General features: G+C 52.7%; 1 protein-coding gene across 6 annotated transcripts in view; it reads left to right on the forward strand.

The window, feature by feature from the left end:
- Nucleotides 1–6179: 6179 nt before the first annotated feature.
- Axin2 (axin 2) overlaps nt 6180–14898 on the forward strand; it is a 32956-nt gene continuing 24237 nt past the window's right edge. The window contains exons 1-2 of one of the 6 annotated variants that reach the window (XM_006532058.2): nt 6180–6325; nt 11504–12454. In XM_006532058.2, coding sequence (XP_006532121.1) covers nt 11640–12454 — 815 coding nt within the window. In that variant the 5' untranslated portion in view covers nt 6180–6325; nt 11504–11639. Of the gene's footprint in view, nt 6326–8700; nt 8914–9156; nt 9546–9637; nt 9718–9748; nt 10349–11503; nt 12455–14898 lie in introns of those variants that run through there. The other 5 variants (NM_015732.4, XM_006532057.3, XM_006532060.2 and 2 more) reach the window with 5 other exon arrangements.

The raw sequence follows: 14898 nt of genomic DNA on the forward strand, positions 1-14898 counted from the left end.
CCTAAGGAGCAGCCACTAAGGGCTCATCTTTGGCACCCTCACTCCCCTCCAATTCAGCACAGAGGCCAGCATCAGTTCTCATCAGCGGCTGCTGCACAGCATTCACTAGCGGCTCAATATTTCCCATAATGCTCTTGTCCACAATCTACTTCTTTCATGGCTTGAGCCATATGCCAGGCACCCAACTAAGGATCCAGGCTCATAAAGCATGGTCCCTGATCTGAGACTGGCCCCGACTGAGGCGATAGGACAGAAGAGTAGAGGGTCCAAGTGCCGCAGGAGTTATGAGGGTAGGCGACACTCCACAACCAGCGGCACCCGTACAGGACAGGAGTGAAGAAGTGAGAGAGTGGCTGGTCACTCAGGGGATCTTGAAAAAGAGGGGGAGCGGAAGATTAAGAGCCACCATGCGGGGCTGTACATGGTGAGGATGGAAAGGCAGGAATGAAGCTGGAGATCGCCCAGAAAGGCTCTCTTAGGTCGGCGTTCAGGGTTGGGGCCATACATAAAGGTAAAGGCTACAGATCGTCAGGGAAGGTTTTGAAACCCAGGACGGACAAGGTCAGCTTCGGGTTGTGCTGTGATAGGGATATGGAGTGAGAGATGAAGCGCAGGCACGGAGACCAGTTAGGCATGCCGAAAGGGATGTCGAAAGTTATGGGAGTGGCCGTGGATGTGGGAAGGAGAGTGCCCGAGAGATTTTTAGGGTGTGGATTCAACAGTGTTGGGAGGATTGAATGGAGTGTTGGGAGGAGAAAGGCCAGCCAACACCTGGACTGGGTTTGTAATGCAGACAGCTGGGGATGGTGTGGTGCTTGCCTTCCACAAAGATGTCCTGCTCAGCTGGGTGTGGTGGCGCACGCCTTTAATCCCAGCACTCCAGAGGCAGAGGCAGGCGGATTTCTGGGTTCCAGGCCAGCCTGGTCTACAAAGTGAGTTCCAGGACAGCCAGGGCTACACAGAGAAACCAAAACAAACAAACAAACAAACAAACAAAAACAACAACAAACAAAACAAAACAAAAAACAACAACAAACAAAAGATGTCCGGCTCCAGTGAGGGGCACAGTGGCTTTGGGTCAGTTGTTCTCTGTTACTTCACACCCAGTTTTCACGGTGTTAAGTATTGAACCCAGATCTCCTGCTTGCTGGGCAAATACTGAACTAACCAAAATATACCTGACGCCTAGCTCTGTTCTAAGCTTGTTACACTGGACAGACCTATGGCTGGCTTAGCAAGATGTGAGTGGTGGTGAAACCATGAGAGATGCTAGAGTTACAACTTCCAGACACCCTGGGCTTCGGTCTTCGGACAGTTCAAGGGACTCTCTGGAGAAGAAGCCCAGAGATAGAGACCCCAGTGAGAGGATGCCTTCAGCTAAGGGAGGGGGAACAGTGGAGAAAGCCATTGTCCAATAGACTCCATGCCTTCACAAGTAGGATTTTTTTCTTTTCTTTTCCTTTTTTAAAAGACTGTCTCACTGTCTGGGACTGCTGTGTAGACTGGGTAGGCTTTGAACTCACAGAGAAGCCCCTGCCCCTGCCTCCTGAGGCCTGTACCACCACACTTGGAAATGGTTTGCTTGTGAGAGAGACTATAATAGGCTGACCAGACCAAGAGAGGGAAGGCAGGGTAAACCCATTGAAAGGAACTTGTCAAAGCCTTCTACTACCTGAGTGCATTGAACCCAGTCAGATGAGGGGTGGGGGCATAGCTCCAGCGTTGGCAGGTTAGATAAAAAGGCAAACACTGGTGATCAATGTAGAGACAATTCTGAGACATGGAATAACAGCTAGAACGTTCTAGATTAGGCTGGAATTCTGTAGAGCAGTCTGCCCTTCCATGACGAATCCTTCAGTACCTCATGGGACACCACCAGCCAGTGTGCTGCAGCATACACAGTGAATTAAGAAACAATGAAGAACTAGGCGGTGGTGCACGCCTTTAACCACATCAATGGAGAGGCAAAGGCAGGCGGACCTCTTTGAGTTCAAGTCCAACCTAGTTTACAGAGTGAGTTCCAGGACAGTCAAGAAACCTGTAAGCCAGCTCCAATTAAATGTTGTCCTTATAAGAGTTGTCTTGGTCATGGTGTCTCTTCACTGCAATGGAAACCCTAAGACAATCGTCATCTCCACACCAGAGCTATATTAGTTCCTTGACAGTCTTGATGTCCAGTGCTGTTCCTCCCAAAACTCAGATGGGAGTCCTGGGGTGGGCACTAAGAGCAGGGCTTCCAGAGCAAGCTCAAGACAGAGGCTGAGGTGTTTTCCTAAAAGAACAACAACCTGAAATACCTCCAGCGTGCAGTTCATTCAGCTGCTTGCCCCTGAGAGCTTAGCTCTTTCAGCCTGCCCTGGATAACCCCAGTCTTTCATGGAAGCAGTCATCTCCATGGGCATCTCCATGGGCGTGATGGGCCACCTAAGGAAGGTAGACTCACCAGCCTCAGAGGAAGGAGGAGTAAAACATGGACCCAACATCCTGCCGCTTGCTCTCCCTCCCTCTCTCTTCTCCTGGCAGAGGAAGCTGTGTGGATGCTGAGGACTTTGAAGCTACAGAGGGGAAGGAAGTTTCCTCTGAGAAAGTGAGGGAAGCTTATTTATCATCAATAAGTGAGATTAAGAGACCTCAAGAGATAGTATCTTAAAACTTCCAGATGCTAGTTGTGTTGGTCAGGAAGGGGCTATGCTATGAGTTAGATAAGACATTATAAGTCGCAGGGCGGTGGTGGTGCATGTCTTTAATCCCAGCACTCCGGAGGCAGAGGCAGGCGGATTTCTGAGTCCGAGGCCAGCCTGGTCTACAAAGTGAGTTCCAGGACAGCCAGGGCTACACAGAGAAACCCTGTCTCGAAAAACAAAAACAAAAACAACAAAACAAAACAAAACCAAAGAAAATAACATTATATGTCTACAAAGCACTGAGTGTTTTCAGCAGCTTCCCCTTCATGGTTTTAGAGTCTTGCTCTTTAAAGTTGGCCTGAACTTGTAAGCAGGAGATGCCAACAATATCAAAATCAACGAGGGAGAGGGTTGGAGAGATAATGGCTCAGAATTCAGAGCCGATGCTGCTCTTGCAAAAGACAACTGCTTTAACTTCCACCCCAGGGGACCTGAATGAACCCCCTCTCTAGTCCCTGTTTGCTATTTTTTTCTCTCCCTTGGCTGTCCCTGTCCGGGATCTCTTTTGTAAATGAGGCTGTTCTTGAACTCAGAGATCTGCTTGTCTCTGCCTCCCGAGTTCTGGGGTTAAAAGTGGGCACCATCATGCCTGGCCCCATTGGCTAATTTTAAACAACTCCTGGAGAGTAAAAATAAGATGAGCTTGAATTTGTTGTTGTTTCTTTCTTTCTTTCTTTCTTTGACTTGAGACAGGGTTTCTGTGTGATGGACTAAACCTCTGAACCTGGCTTACAGGTTCAGAGGTTTAGTCCATCATCATCAAGGCAGGAGCATGGCAGCATCCAGGCAGACATGGGGCTGGAAGGCTAAGAGTTCTACATCTTCATCCAAAAGCAGACAGGAGAAAACTAACTCCCAGGCAACTAGGACAAAGGTCTTAAAGCTCATGCCCACAGTGACACACTTCCTCCAACAAAGTCACACCTACTCCAACAAAGCCACATCTCCAATAAGTGGCACTCTCCGGGGTCAAGCATATTCAAACCACCACAATCATCCTGGGTGAATCTCTTCACCTTCTGTTTGAGTAATTGGCCTCAGTCCTTAAAGTTGAGGGTTAAATTACATAATGTTTGAAAAGTTGCCTAAACTGGAAAAGTGTTACTTTATGGTGTGTGTGTGTGTGTGTGTGTGTGTGTGTGTGTGTGTGTGTGTGTTTGTGTGTGTATCTGGATATACATGACAGAGACCAGAGGTTAGCAGTAGGCACCTTCCTTAGTTGCTCTTCACCTCTTTTGAGGCAGGGTCTCTCAGTGAAGCTGGAGATCACCCATTAGGCTAGAGTTGACTGGCCTAGTTGTTGGTTTTACAGGTGCATTGCCATAGCTAGCCCCCCCCCCCAATTTTATTTATTTATTTATTTATTTATTTATTTATTTATTTATTTTTGTTTTTTGTTGTTGCTTTGGTTTTGGTTTTTTCAAGACAGGGTTTCTCTGTGTATAGCCCTGGCTGTCCTGGAACTCATTTTGTAGACCAGGCTGGCCTCAAACTCAGAAATCCGCCTGTCTCTGCCTCCCAAGTGCTGGGATTAAAGGCGTGCACCACTACCACCCGGCTATAGCTAGCCCTTTTACATTCACATGGGGTGTGTGTGTGTGTGTGTGTGTGTGTGTGTGTGTGTGTGTGTGAGTGGAAAGGATCTTGCACAGGATCTCAATGGATCCAGACTTGGAAACAGCTACCTTTACTCTCTGAGCTCGGATACCCATCCATCCACACAGGCTTTTAATGGGTGCCCATCCTTGTGTGACAAGCAGGTTACCAACTAGACCATCTCCTCAGCCATGTTGCTGTTTTTCTTAGTACTGGATAGGATAGGATAGGATAGGATAGGATAGGATAGGATAGGATAGGATAGGATAGGATAGGATAGGATAGGATAGGAAAGGATAGTCTCTGAAAGATGGCAGAAAGGCAAAAGCACCTATTTTAGAGTTGCTTTTCCATCTGTCTCTGTGGAATGCAGTCTATCCCAGCAGGGAGGAGATGGCAGCAGAGGCACCAGTTGGCTGGCTGGTCACACAGCTTCTACATTCAGGAAGTAGAAGCTGATGACTGTTAAAAGGGGGACTCTTCCTTTGGCTGTCTTTATTCACTCTGGGATTCCTGTTCATAGGAAGGTACCACCCACATTTGAGGTGGGTCTTTCCTTCTTAGTGAACCCTCACAGACTCACCCAAAGGTGTGTCTCCAAATCTGGTTAAGATTATGAAGACTAACAGTCACTGTCTCTTGTGGCTTGTCTTCTACAAGACCTTCTGTGGTCGGCTTCTGGGGTCATTATTGACCCCTGACTGGATAATATCTTTGTCCAGAGGTTGGGCAGTGTTAGAGTTTAAATGTCTCCAAGTGTTTTTGAACACTGGTGCGCCAGCTGGTCCCCCATTTGGGGCAGCTGTGGAACCTTTTATGAGTGGGTCACAAGTAACAGACCTTTGAAGGTCAAACTTCGTCTTGGATCTTAGCTCTCTCTCCTTCCTGGCCTGCTGTGGTGTGAACAACCACTACACACTCCCACCACCGAATATTCAGCGACTTCCTAGCCATGATGACCTGAAGCCCTCCGAAACTGTGAGCAGAGATAAATCTTCTATCTCTCAGGTTCCTTTTGTCATGTGCTGTGCTGCAGAGACACAAAGAACACCAATATTTGTGACCCAGGACCACTAGGGAATAGGGTAGGGTAACTGCAAAAATAACCATTATGGCGCTGGTGAGATGGCCCAGTGGTTAAGTGCACTGGCTGCTCCTTTAGAGGACTGGAGTTCAATTCCCAGCACCCACATGGTAGCTAACAACCATCTGCAACTCCAGTTCCAGAGGATCTGATGCCTTCTTCAGATCTCCACTAGCACCAGAAATGCACGTGGGTACACGACCCTCATGGATAAAGTTAGAGGAAAATCTTGAAGATTGAGGGGAAAAATAAGTTTTGAATACATACTATCTGCCAACCTGTGTATGTAGCACGTGCTTATTGCTGGCGTTCCCTACAACCCTCCCATGGAACACCATCTGCCTCCTAGATGTGTAAATAAATGGAGTCCAGAGTTGTCAGGTAAGCTGCGATTGTTAACCATGTCTCCCTCTTCTCCCTCTCAACAAAGGAACATTGTGTAAGGTGGCACTTTTCCCGAGGAGGAAAAGTCAGAGTTCCTGAATCTCAGAGCAATATCCCGGGTCTCAGCAACTCTAGTCCCAGCTGGCCTGACTTCCCCTGCACAATGGTTTTTGTGAAAGCTGACAAGGGTCAGAGATCTGGCCGGATGCCTCCCGTGGAGCGAGCCTTTAGCCTTGTTTTCTGGTATTCTAGGATTTCAGCCCAGGACAGAATTCCAGAAAAGGACCCCTCTCTGCTCTCTCTGCTTTATTAAACTTGCCTACACTTAAGCCAAGTGGACTGTCTTATCCTCTGTAAGGTTTTACTTTAAAGGGGGGTTGGGGGGGGGCACTGAGTGAGCATGTGCAGAAATCCATCCCCTTGCTTTCCAGTTTCTAGGCAACCATGCAGGATTACAACAAGTCACATGATAATGCTGCTGCCAGGGAGAAGAGGAAAATGGCAAGCTGCTATCTTGAGAAAGGGGTTGCGAATGATCGACGGCCTTTGGATGTTCCTCTAATAACATTAGCAACAAGTGAGTTAAAGACCCGGGCGCCAGAGAGGGCTTCCAGCCTCTCAGGGCTCACCCAGCCTCTTTGGCTAGATGCAAAATGTTCCTGTATACATGAAGTTGGGTGAGATGCTAGAGACAGTAGAGGGAGTTGTTGGCCTGAGGTGACCCTAACACCTGCTCTGGAAGCCCAGCTCCCAGAGGGGCTGTTGTGGAGAAGATCCCAACCACAAGGGACTCCCCGGGCTGCACTTCCTCCACTGCCCCAGCCCTGGGGTAATGAAGGAGCAGCCAAGCTCTCCGGTTTAAAGGCAGCCTGTGATGACTGTGGGTGGCTCAGGGGCAGTGGGGGGTCAGTGGGGACAACTCAAGGGAGGAAACCACCCATGAAGACCCAGGTTCCAATTCCTTTCTGAAAGCCTCCTCTTTTCTGAACCTTGTTTATTTTGATTTGGGATGGTTTGATGATTCTATGTCCCCTCCCCGAGAGAGAGAGAGAGAGAGAGAGAGAGAGAGAGAGAGAGAGAGAGAGAGAGAGAGAGAGAAGAATCAGGGGTGGGGTGGGGTACATATGTGTACACCCTTGGGTTTTTGCACTGTACTTGCTTCTATGGCAGTTCATGCCTCTCTCTACACTTCTGTTTCTGTGACAATACCTCTGTGGCCCAAGGACCCTCAGGAAACAGTTTTGCTGGGGTTGATGGAGGAGGTGGGCGGGTATGCCTTTGGTCTAGGATTCCATATACCATGTCAGAGCTGGAAGGCAGAGAGAATGGAGAGCCACCCAGTATCCTCACACCTGGTAGTTGTCTCAAGATACAGATGCATTATGGGAACACGCTTCCTCTGGTCTTCCCCGGAAGGACCACATTTCACAGCCGGGACTGCTGGCTTTAGAGAGGTCAGCTCTGGTTGCAAGGAAACCCAGGTACATTGACCATGGAGGAAGAGCAGGAGGATGAGACCCACCGGGCCTCCTTTCTAGGCTGTGGAATTTGAGGCCTAAGGTGTGTGAGCTCTCTGGCCCTTTGCTGCAGCCCGGGTTCTTTCTCCAGTAGAACATGGGGGACACTTTTCCCTCTTTGGACAGCCATGTTTCTTACCTGTTTCAAAGTCTCCAAAGCGGAATGTTCGCCCTCCCTTCAGAAGGCCAGGCCCTTGCTTCTCTCGGCTTTCCTCTCTTTGGATTACTTTGCCCTGGGCTCCGCTGTTGATATTTTGTTGCTGCTGTTGTGTTACTGCTTTGTCTCTGAGAGATTGAGCCTTAGGTAGCCCAGGCTGGCTTCCATTTTACTAAGTTGGTCTTGGAATTCTCATTCTATTGATTGGCTCTACCTTGGGGTGGCAGCCATGTGTCACCAACTCTGGCTTATGTGGTGCAGGGGTTGGGGCGGAACTGAGCGTTTGTGAAGTAAGAACTCTATCAGGCTACCTACTCACTTCCATTCCCCCCCCCCCCCCCCCCCCGCAAGTTTATCAGCTCATCCACGGGGAAATGCTCTACAACAACAGATGAATGAATAAGTGTTCTGAACTTATGGCATATTTTTTTAAGGCCCGTGCCTTATAAATATTTTGGGGAGAATGTGGAAAGGAATTCGAAGGTGACAGTGGGGTGAATTTTTAATACTTTAACACCGCGTATGTGTGGGAGGCATTCCACGGCTGTTTAATAAGTAACATATGGGATGGTGGCAGCCCTTTGGGAGAGTGTGGTGGGCACGGATTTGTTGGGGAAAGAGGTCCATGAGTGTGCAAGGAAGGTGCTGACTGATGTGTAAGGTTGCAATATTGGGGAACTGAGGTGCGCACCTTGATTCCACTGTGGAGACAAATTCACAACCGCCCATCTTCATCCAAACACAACTGTCCACAAACTATTTCTATATTAGTGCAAATAGATACTGGAGCACAAGTGCACACACACACACACACACACACACACACACACACACACACATACACACACATCATGCCTTCTGAGTCAGAGTACGCCCTAAGAATTGGCCAGCGGATCTAGCTCCTACCAGAAGGCTCTCCAAATTCCCAGGGAAATTTGAAAAAAGGTAGGAACGTGTTTGATTTGATGGAGGGGGGCGGGGGGGGGGCGGGTGCTTTATTGCAGTTCTTGCAATGGCCAGAGAGAAACTGGCATTCTAGAGCTGGAGAGCGCTAGGTAGGCAGGGGGAGGAGACATGAGCAGAGGCTGGAGAACTTGAAACATGAAATCAATCAGAACTCCGGCCGAGAACACCCCGGGGCCGCCAGCAGCCGGCGGGGGGCAGACGAGGGCCAAGGAAGGGTTAACGCGGGAGCTGAGTGTGCCACGGGGGCCGGGCCGGGGCGGGGCAGAGCGGGCGCGCGCTGTCCCTTTAAGGCGGGCGGCGCGCGGGCCGGCCGAGCGCCTCTGTGATTGGCGCGGCGGGATCACTGGCTCCCCGAGCCCGGCCCGGGGGAGTCGGCTGGAGCCGGCTGCGCTTTGATAAGGTCCTGGCAACTCAGTAACAGCCCAAGAACCGGGAAATAAAAATAAGCAGCCGTTCGCGATGGATTTCGGGGCCACCCGGAGGCCGAGGCGTCCGCCTCCCCAAAGGAGAGCTTTGCTGTAAAAGGTGGGGTCGGAGGCTCGGTCCCGTCGCAGCCGTTTCTAAGAAAGCTCCGTGCGGCCGGGGGCGGTTGGCAGCGGGGCGCGGGGCCGCGGGAGGGGGCGACCGGGAGCAGGCCGGGGTAGTAGAGGGGTGCGGATTGCACGGCCCCCCAAAAGGGGCGCTGGAGCGCGCTGGGCTGGCCCGGGTGCGGCTCGCATACCTCCCTTCCAGGACCGTGCGCTCGGCTCGCGCCTTTGAAGTGCACAGTTAAATCCACAGCGCAGTTTTTGTTGGAAGCGCCCGGAGGACATTTGGTGCGCCTAGTGACTGCTGGAAACAGGACCTGGGTTGAAAGCCGGCCGGGCGGGGGCCGGGGGCGGCCGCGGTGGGGGCGGAGGCCCACTCGGATCTTTTGCATAAAAGGGGCAGCGGGGCGCACGATCCCCCCCCCCAAAAAAAACCCGGCGCAGACCTCGGGATCGTTGTTTTCCGTGCACCCCCTCCTCCGCCTCCGCGAGACTCCTCATGTTCCCCACGCCCGGGCGGGCCCGGGGGGGCCCCGGGGCAGCCTCTGCGAGTCCAGCGGGGGACCCGGGCAGGGGCTCTGCCCGCGGCGCCTGCGAGGTCTCCGCAAGGAGTGCGCCAGCGGATCAATGGTGAGTGCCGAGGCCGCGGCGGTCCGGCGGCCGGCGCGCTTTGATGTGCGGGGCGGCGCTTTGAAGTTGGCAGGCCGGCTATTTCGGGGCGCGCTCCGGGCCCGCGCGGAGGGGAAGCGGCGGGCTCGGCGCCCAGCGCTCCGGGGGGTTTGGCCGGGCGGCCCTGCGCGCGGTGAGCTGGAGTCCCCTCCCCTGCGCGGGGTCCGGGGTGGCGGGGGGCCGGTCAGGGAGACTTCTCCAAGTGGCGTTGGGGACGGAGGCGGAGACGGGCAGCTCGCCCTCGGGGGTCGAGTCGCCGTGGGTGTGGATGAGTTGGGGTGTGCGTGTTCATGCGAGTGCTTTTGGAAGGTGGGATGAAAGGGTGGCGGCGCCCCCCGCTTGCCCTCCCCGCCCTTCCACCGCCCCCTCCCACTTCTTTCCCCACTAGTCTCCCCCTCCCATCCGCGGGTCCGCGCTTAGGTGCCGGGAGCGCTGGTGAAGGCTCAGTCTGAGGGTAGAACCGGCCAGAGCCCAGGGCGCTCCCGTCCCCCCGTTCCTCCTTGCCGCCCCTTTTGCGGAGAGGCCGAGACTCCGCGCGTCGCCATTTCTGGACTAGGCGGTTGCTTTCCGTGCCTTTTTCTGCGGGAACCTCTGCGAGGCTTGACACCAGGGAGTTACCCCCATCCGGGCTCCGGGGTCTCCGGCCTCGCTCCTGGTGGACGGCATACCGGGACTCTGGAGGCTTTCGTTTGCAGTTGGGCCGGGGAGGGACGGGACAGGAGGGGCTCAGAGGAGATGAGAGCCTGGCGGCCTTCATCTTCCAGGTAACGGCGCCTCGCCACCTTCTCTGCGCCCGGGTGCGCGGCACTGTCCGGCCCCACCACTTCGGGTTTGTGCCCAGCCTGGCGGCCTGAGCTCCGGGACTGGGGTGGGGTGCATCGACCCAGACCCGGGGTCTCGGGCAGCTGGCCTGGCGTCCCTCCCTGTACCCCGGCCCGCCCCTCCTTAGTTTGATCCTTCCCTGGCTAGGGAGAGAAGCTTGTTTATTGGTTAGATAAGACTTCTTTTCTTTTGGAGAAAGGACTGGCTTGGGATCAGTGTAGTTTGGGATTCTTGGCACAGGCAGTAGTAGCGTGAGAAGCCTTCTGATCCGGTTTTGTTGGGTTCGTGGCTCTAGGAGGTGGACTGGGGAGCCGGGGGCGGCGGGTCTCGAGGTTTCTCTTCTCTCTTTAAAAGTTTGAAGATCAAAGCCTCTAAGTTAGTGAACTGGTTTCTGCTTTGGGGAGGCAAAGAAGACAAGAGGTGTAGACTGAGCCACGTTTTTGGTGGAGTCTTGAGTTTAGGCAACATCATCGGGGGTGGGGGGTGCATGCCGAATCCGCGAGTCGCTGACCCCCTTCCCGCCGATGCTGGGCGGGCTTTTTTTTTTTTTTCCCCAGGCGGGGATCTTCTGTAAGAAGTGGGACGAGGGAGCGCAGAAGGAGGGGGGGGGGAATGGGAACCAGATGCCGGGGAAGGGCACTTTGAGAACTCGAGTTATCTGTGCAGAGCAGAGTGGGGAAGTTTACTGAAATTGGTTTCACCTGCACGCAGCCGGTCGGCTGGCTTGCGTGTTCTGGTTGTCGTGGGAGTGGGTACGGCTAGACTACCTACCCGGCGTGTCCCTGGCCCCCGTGAATGCGGGGAAGGTTGTGTCTTACACCTCCCGTGTCACTGTTTCTGCCTCACCTTCCTCCTTCCACCCCCCAACACCACCCCCCCCCCCCGCGGAAAAAGTGTGTGTGGAGCTCAGATTTCGCCTTTGAAAAAGCTGCGTCGGATACTTGAGACGAGCACCTCGCGGATAGCTGGGTTGCTTGATTTGAATTTGAGGAGTTGAAAAGCCTGTTTACTTTCTTGCTTTGATGTTGGGTAGATCTGGTTTTGATTAGATCAATACCCTTTTCTCTCTCCCCCCTCCCCCCTCCTTTTCTTTCCAGAGAGGAGGCTCACATGAGCCCCTGCTGACTTAAGAGAGACCAAGCCGATTGCTGAGAGGAACTGGAAGAAGAAAAAGGAGGAGGAGGGAAAAAAAGCAAAACAAAATCCAAACTCAGTGAGACGCTCTCCCTCACCATGAGTAGCGCCGTGTTAGTGACTCTCCTTCCAGATCCCAGCAGCAGCTTCCGCGAGGATGCTCCGCGGCCCCCGGTTCCGGGAGAAGAAGGGGAGACCCCACCGTGTCAGCCTAGTGTGGGCAAGGTCCAGTCCACCAAACCTATGCCCGTTTCCTCTAATGCTAGGCGGAATGAAGATGGACTGGGGGAGCCCGAGGGGCGGGCCTCCCCCGATTCCCCTTTGACCAGGTGGACCAAGTCTTTACACTCCTTGTTGGGTGACCAGGATGGTGCATACCTCTTCCGGACTTTCCTGGAGAGGGAGAAATGTGTGGATACGCTGGACTTCTGGTTTGCTTGTAATGGGTTCAGGCAGATGAACCTGAAGGATACCAAAACTTTGCGAGTGGCCAAAGCAATCTATAAGAGGTACATTGAGAACAACAGCGTTGTCTCCAAGCAGCTGAAGCCCGCCACCAAGACCTACATACGAGATGGCATCAAGAAGCAACAGATCGGCTCGGTCATGTTTGACCAGGCACAGACCGAGATCCAGGCAGTGATGGAGGAAAATGCCTACCAGGTGTTCTTGACTTCTGACATTTACCTGGAATATGTGAGGAGTGGGGGGGAAAACACAGCTTACATGAGTAACGGGGGACTGGGGAGCCTAAAGGTCTTATGTGGCTACCTCCCCACCTTGAATGAAGAAGAGGAGTGGACGTGTGCCGACCTCAAGTGCAAACTCTCACCCACCGTGGTTGGCTTGTCCAGCAAAACTCTTCGGGCCACCGCGAGTGTGAGATCCACGGAAACAGCTGAAAACGGATTCAGGTGAGGCTTGGACTGGGCTGGGCTGGGGTGGGAATGGGAATGGGGGTGAGCATCGGGGACAGGGCCTGGAAGATGAGCTAGCTTTGCAGATGTCTTCTGTAAGGGTGGGTAGGTGGTGGCTGGCTAGGCTGGGGGAGGCTGAAAAGGGTTGATTGAGAGCTAGGGCTTCTGGCTAGGAACCCTTTGATCTCATGTTTTGTTGTTTGTGTGTGGGGGGGGGGTGGGGGGGGAGTTGCAATGCAGACATAGCTGAGTACCTGCAGCCTTCCAGTGCTAACTTCAAACGGTGGCAAGCAGTGTTTATTAATATGGTTACTTATTATCCTGGGCTGTGGGGAGAGAGGAAAAGAGGAAGAGAGGATATGAATACAGCAGCTTTTGATGCCTCTGAGTCACTAGACCTACTAAGCGCCAGTTTGGGAAGAGGTCATTCCACTGCTAATCATCAAAGTAGAATGACTCTGGCTTGGGGGGAGGGGCAGCTGGGTTATGGTGTGCACTGGGGGAGGGGGCGTGGGGGGGGATATGAGTGGAACTGCTAGCGACTGCAACTGAGTTTTGCAGTTCCCTTTGTAGAATTCGGTATTTCCCAGGAAGGAAGGAAGCCTTCTGACTAACTTGGGGAAGGCCCTGAGACTTTCTCCTATGAAGGAGCCCACACTTTGGAGTCTGCTGGGCTATTAATCCAGCTTTCAAATGCATTTGAGCCCCCAGGGTCAGACATCAGTTGATGGTTTGTTGCTTAGTGCTGATAGAGAAGTGTGTGTGTGTAGGGGAGGGGGAACCTGGCCGTCCAGACCACTTTCTCTTTTCAAAGATTCTAAAACAAACAGCCCATTATAGATTGACTAAGTCTCAAGATACTTGGTCCTTGCAGGCAACTTCAGACCTGTTAGAATGCATTTCCCTGCCCTTTGCTTCTGGCGATCCCAGAAGAGGATGCACCTATTATAATTTTAGTCTGTTGCCTGTGACATGCAGGACGGGAGGTGTGTGTGGGGGGGGGAGGGGGGGTCGGTCACACTGGATTGCTATCTGCATGGCTTTATTCTTCTGTCCCTGTGCATTTCTCCGTGTCAGGGACTCAGGATATGATCTGCACAGGGTCTCTGGAGATCTCGCTGGCTTTGCGGGGCGTGGCCTCCAGTGTCCTGCAGCAGCTGGAGGGGGTACGCTCCTGACTGCTGATCTGGAGCCTCTTGGGTTTCCACCATCAGGTCCTGCATGATGTAGGCATGAGATCTCCAGTTTTGACTGCTGCTGGCAAGTAGGGGAAGGGCTTGCTCTCCAGTCACCAGAGGGCGCTCTTGCAGCTTTGGGAGTGAACTTAACCAATTTTCAGACATCTGGTCTACACCTAAATGGAACTGGCTTGACTTTCTGAAGGCAAGTGTAGGATCACAGGAGGGGGGAGTGGCTAGTGGCTCTTGGCTTGCAGAGCTAGGCTGTTTGCTTGAGGCTGTTGGGGCTGCTGTAGCTGGGTGCACACGGGCACCTGCATCCCTTGTCCCTCTCCATTGCAAGACTTGTAGGTAAACTTGGCCGTTGGCTTCCTGCCCCCGCAGCCTGGCAGCCAGTGATGAGACTCCTTAAGGCCTGTGGTAAGGCTGCTTCCCCAGCAGTCTTCTGACAGAGGGTCTTCTGTGCTTTCAGTGTCAGGCCCAGAGTGTCACCGTTGTAAATAGCACACAGTGCGGTTTCCCAGGGTCAGCAGTAAGAAAGTGCTCTCCAGGCAAGGCGCTGGGAACTGTGGAGACCATTGATGAATGAATGGAGGACAGCTCTTGAGTGACCCCGTTAGCTTCCACACTGGGTCAAGCACGTGTTCTCCTACTGTTAACGCTGGAATGACATATTTACCTGGACACGCCCAGGTGGCCCTTACTTCTTTCTAACACGCAAGCTCTCCTCCTAGTACAGTGTCTCTGAAAGGCCAGTTCCAGCCTCGCCATAGCATTGCTTGGGTAGAAAACTTTCTCACTTTCATGGTCCCATCTGTGAGGTGGGTGGGCACCGTCCCCTCCTGTCCGTGTCCTAAGGTTGTTCTTAGGATCAGAGTCATAAACATGAAAGGCTTTTGTAAAGGGAAACATTTTGAAAAGATGTTAAGTGTTATAATTAGTATAATTAACAATAATAATTGGGTCTCCAAAAAGGGCAGCAAGGTTAGCACATGGCTGTTTTAAATGGCAACTCTGAAGGTTTTAGCCCATTCCTCATTATAATATTTTAGATCCCCCCTCCCCTACTTTCTCTATTTTTTGAACTTTTAAAAGTCTGCCTTTCAGCATTATTGGAACACAGGGACCAGCCCCCCCCCCTCTTAGAGTTGAGTCTCCCCCACCCCCATCTGCTCACAGCTCACTCATCCCGCTGGAGCCAAGTTGAGGAGGCTACCCAGTGAAGTGAATGAAGGAAGCAGCTTGAACCTGCTGAGGGGCCAG

Source organism: Mus musculus, chromosome 11, assembly GCF_000001635.26.
Source record: "Mus musculus strain C57BL/6J chromosome 11, GRCm38.p6 C57BL/6J".
Taxonomy (NCBI): Eukaryota; Metazoa; Chordata; class Mammalia; order Rodentia; family Muridae; genus Mus; species Mus musculus.